The 3186-nt window shown below is 40.4% G+C and overlaps 1 protein-coding gene across 1 annotated transcript; it reads right to left on the bottom strand.

Annotated features, from left to right (window-relative positions):
* Positions 1-1924: 1924 nt before the first annotated feature.
* Positions 1925-2467, bottom strand: LOC110800147 (uncharacterized). Its single transcript, XM_022005442.2, has one exon. The coding sequence runs from the start codon at positions 2465-2467 to the stop codon at positions 1925-1927; it is 543 nt and encodes a 180-aa protein (XP_021861134.2).
* Positions 2468-3186: the final 719 nt, after the last annotated feature.

Raw genomic sequence — 3186 nt, 5'->3', positions numbered from 1 at the left:
TTGGCGTTCGGATCTCATGTGCTTAAGTTCAATTTCAATATTGCAATTTCAATTCCGCAATTTCAATTATGCACCTTTCAATTCCGCACCTTTCAATTCCGCACCTTTCAATTATGCAATTTCAATTCCGCATTTCAATTCCGCACTTTCAATTATGCAACTTTACTTGCCTAGTCCTTCTAGGCAATGTGGTTCTACTTCCTAGTCCATTTCTAGGGGGTCTTGTATTTTACTAATTCCGCACTTATTTTCAATTGTGATGTTGCTTTACTTTCTTATCGCTTTCATCACCTCACATGCTAAATTCAACAAAATACAAGGTTACATCACGCTTAACAAAGATAATTTCTTGGACAAACCAATCTTAGGTTCCCTTAAATTAACTTTAAAGCAAAGTGGCCACAATACAAAGTAGAAATTCTATTTGTTCTAAATTCACACCCACATAGTCTAAACTAGGTATTTTTCGAAAATGTTGTGTCACGCACTTGAATTATTTCTAAAGCTCGCGGAATAAGCATCTCGTTCCCTTGCCCGGATCTCACCCATCCGTTTCGAAGATTCGAAGCCTTATCCTAATAGAGTCATCTTTTTGGTCTTTCCAAACGAGACCCTAAACAATGTTTGGTAGTGAATCCTTCAAAGTACAAAAATACAAAGGTCCTAACACCGCCCCGTAGGAAAGGGAAAAAAGCGGCAAGTACGAAAAATACCCGTCTACAACATCCCATTTGACTCACAAATTTTCCGAATTTTCCATTATCAAATTCCCCCCACCCATTATCACATTGGACATTTTTAATTGGTCATTCAAATTGAGTTCGAACATGGGTCTGAAAAACTAAGAATTTAGAATAAGCGCATCAGACTTTTTAGCCAAAGAAAATGTCCATAAAAAATTGGTGAAAATCCAAAAAAAGAACATAATAGCGATGTCCCATTGAACTTAAAACAGGTGAAGTCCGTAAATCTCTATGAATAATATCAAATGGCAACAATGTTTTAGACATTGAATGAGCAAAAGGCATCCTAATATATTTACCAAGAACGCAAGATTGACAAATACTAGATGCACCAGAACTATTACATCCAATGCATTTATTGTGCTTTAAAAAATGTAAAATAGAAGCTCTCGGGTGACCCAAGCGAGCATGCCAAAGTGTAGGAGATAAGGCAGCAAAAGTGGATGGAGAAACTGTGGTATTTGGGGTGGTGGATAATGGATAAAGATCACCCCGACTATCACATCTCATTAGAGTCGTCCCCGTCCGGAAATCCTTCACAGAAAACCCATAAGGATCAAATTCAACAGTGACAGAATTACCATTAGTAAATTTACGAACCGATATTAAATTTTTAATGAGTTTAAGAGCATGAAGGACATTTTTCTAGGATATAGGAGGGTTCGGGGGAGACAATTAGCATTACCACAACCACGAATTGGAATTGAACTGCCATTACCAACAATAATACCATTATTATGATTTCTCAAATTTAAATAAGACGAGAAATTACCGTTTGTGGACGTCGTGTGGGATGTGGCACCGGTATCCATGTACCAAGTGGGGTCGGGTTGTTGGAACGACATGGTATGGTAGGCTGCTTCAACATCTGTTGGAACATATTGAGGAAATATTGTGGCTGCATAAGCCTGCTGTGGTCGTTGGCCCAATATACCTGGTTAGGCCATCCCCCTTGTTGGGCCAGTTTGTGGACGAACCCACTGGGTGGAAGGATATGGGCAAGGTGGGGTATCCCAGTGAGGCATCCACCCCCACTTCCATGACATAGGTTGCCCCTGTTACTGCTACACCGGCGCAGTCTGTTGCTGGTCGCCGGAACCACGACCCCCGCCCCGCCGGTTTCCACCCTCGCCACCAGAGCCACGTCCATTGCCGGACTTCTTACCACCATTGTCGTTATTTCAGTGATTATGCTTTCCTCGGTGATTGTTGCAGTTGCCGGTGTTTTGATTCAAAGGAGGCTCATCGAAATCATGATGGTCAACCACCATTGCCGCTGGCGCTTCATCATCAATCTCTGCTAGAGCTTTTTCTTCTAGACGCAAGCTTGAGCAAGCCTCAGTGAAGGGTGGAAGAGGCTTACTCTGCCTAATGTTGGTGCCCAAATTTTTGTATGCTTCAGTTAGGCCAGCCACCAACTGAAGAACAAGTCGATTTTCTATGACCGGACCCCCCACACTCTTGAGTTGGCCGGACAGAGTTTTGAGCTGTTGACAATACGCTGATGCGTTTGGAAAATCACGAATCTTAACATGAGAGAAGTCATGTTCGAGGGCCACCGCACGAGAGTTTTTGTTGTCTTGAAAAAGATTACGAAGCCAATCCCATGCCTCCTTTGCTGAGATATCTTCTTCTATGATCGCATGTAACAAATCAGTAGAGAGTCGCGTAAACCCATTGAAGCACCGTTGCATCCAACTCGGACCATATCTCCTTCTCATCATCGGTGGTAGGCACAACTTCTTTTCCCGTGGGCAAGATGTGGGAAAGCACTCGATGAGAACGAGAATGAAGCTTGAACAATTCGGCCCAAGTCAAATAATGATCGGTTTCCATCTCCAGAGTGATGGGAATGTGGTTCTTAATGTTGGAGACAGCCAAAGCAGGGTGGAATTTGGTGTCTGCTATGGGGGAAGAACCAGACCAGTTGACGGAAAAGAGAGGAGATGAAAGCGAGGAACTAGGGAAGCGGAAGGGAAGAAGATGGAGTGAAAGAAACCCTAGTAACTGATACCATGTAAAAGAAGATAATTCTGTGAGTTTCTCATTCCTTGAGTGGATTAATATACCACATTTACAACATGATTTCCGGTTGTACATTAGCAATCGACATTGACTAATTTATCTTGATTGATACTAATTGATTCTAACCTAATATACACAATATTAATTGATTTACAAAATATTATGTTTCCATATTCTATCAATAACGTGATTGCACACAGGTCATACAATATTACATTTTAAGCATTATTGCATATAGAAGTAGATACACAATTAAAAAAAAAACTCAATAGCAATATTTGCATATTACATCAATTATTTGTTAAAAGAAACTCAATAAAAATATTGCATATTACTTTATTTTTTTTAATGAGTTGATGGAAAACATGTCTTAATTGGTGAAAGTTATTCGACGGTGGTTATTGAATGTAATGACAAA

The sequence above is a fragment of the Spinacia oleracea genome, chromosome 3 (assembly GCF_020520425.1).
Source record: "Spinacia oleracea cultivar Varoflay chromosome 3, BTI_SOV_V1, whole genome shotgun sequence".
Classification (NCBI taxonomy): Eukaryota; Viridiplantae; Streptophyta; class Magnoliopsida; order Caryophyllales; family Amaranthaceae; genus Spinacia; species Spinacia oleracea.
Note: the sequence above shows the minus strand (reverse complement) of the source record. Positions and strands in the feature narration are given on the sequence as shown.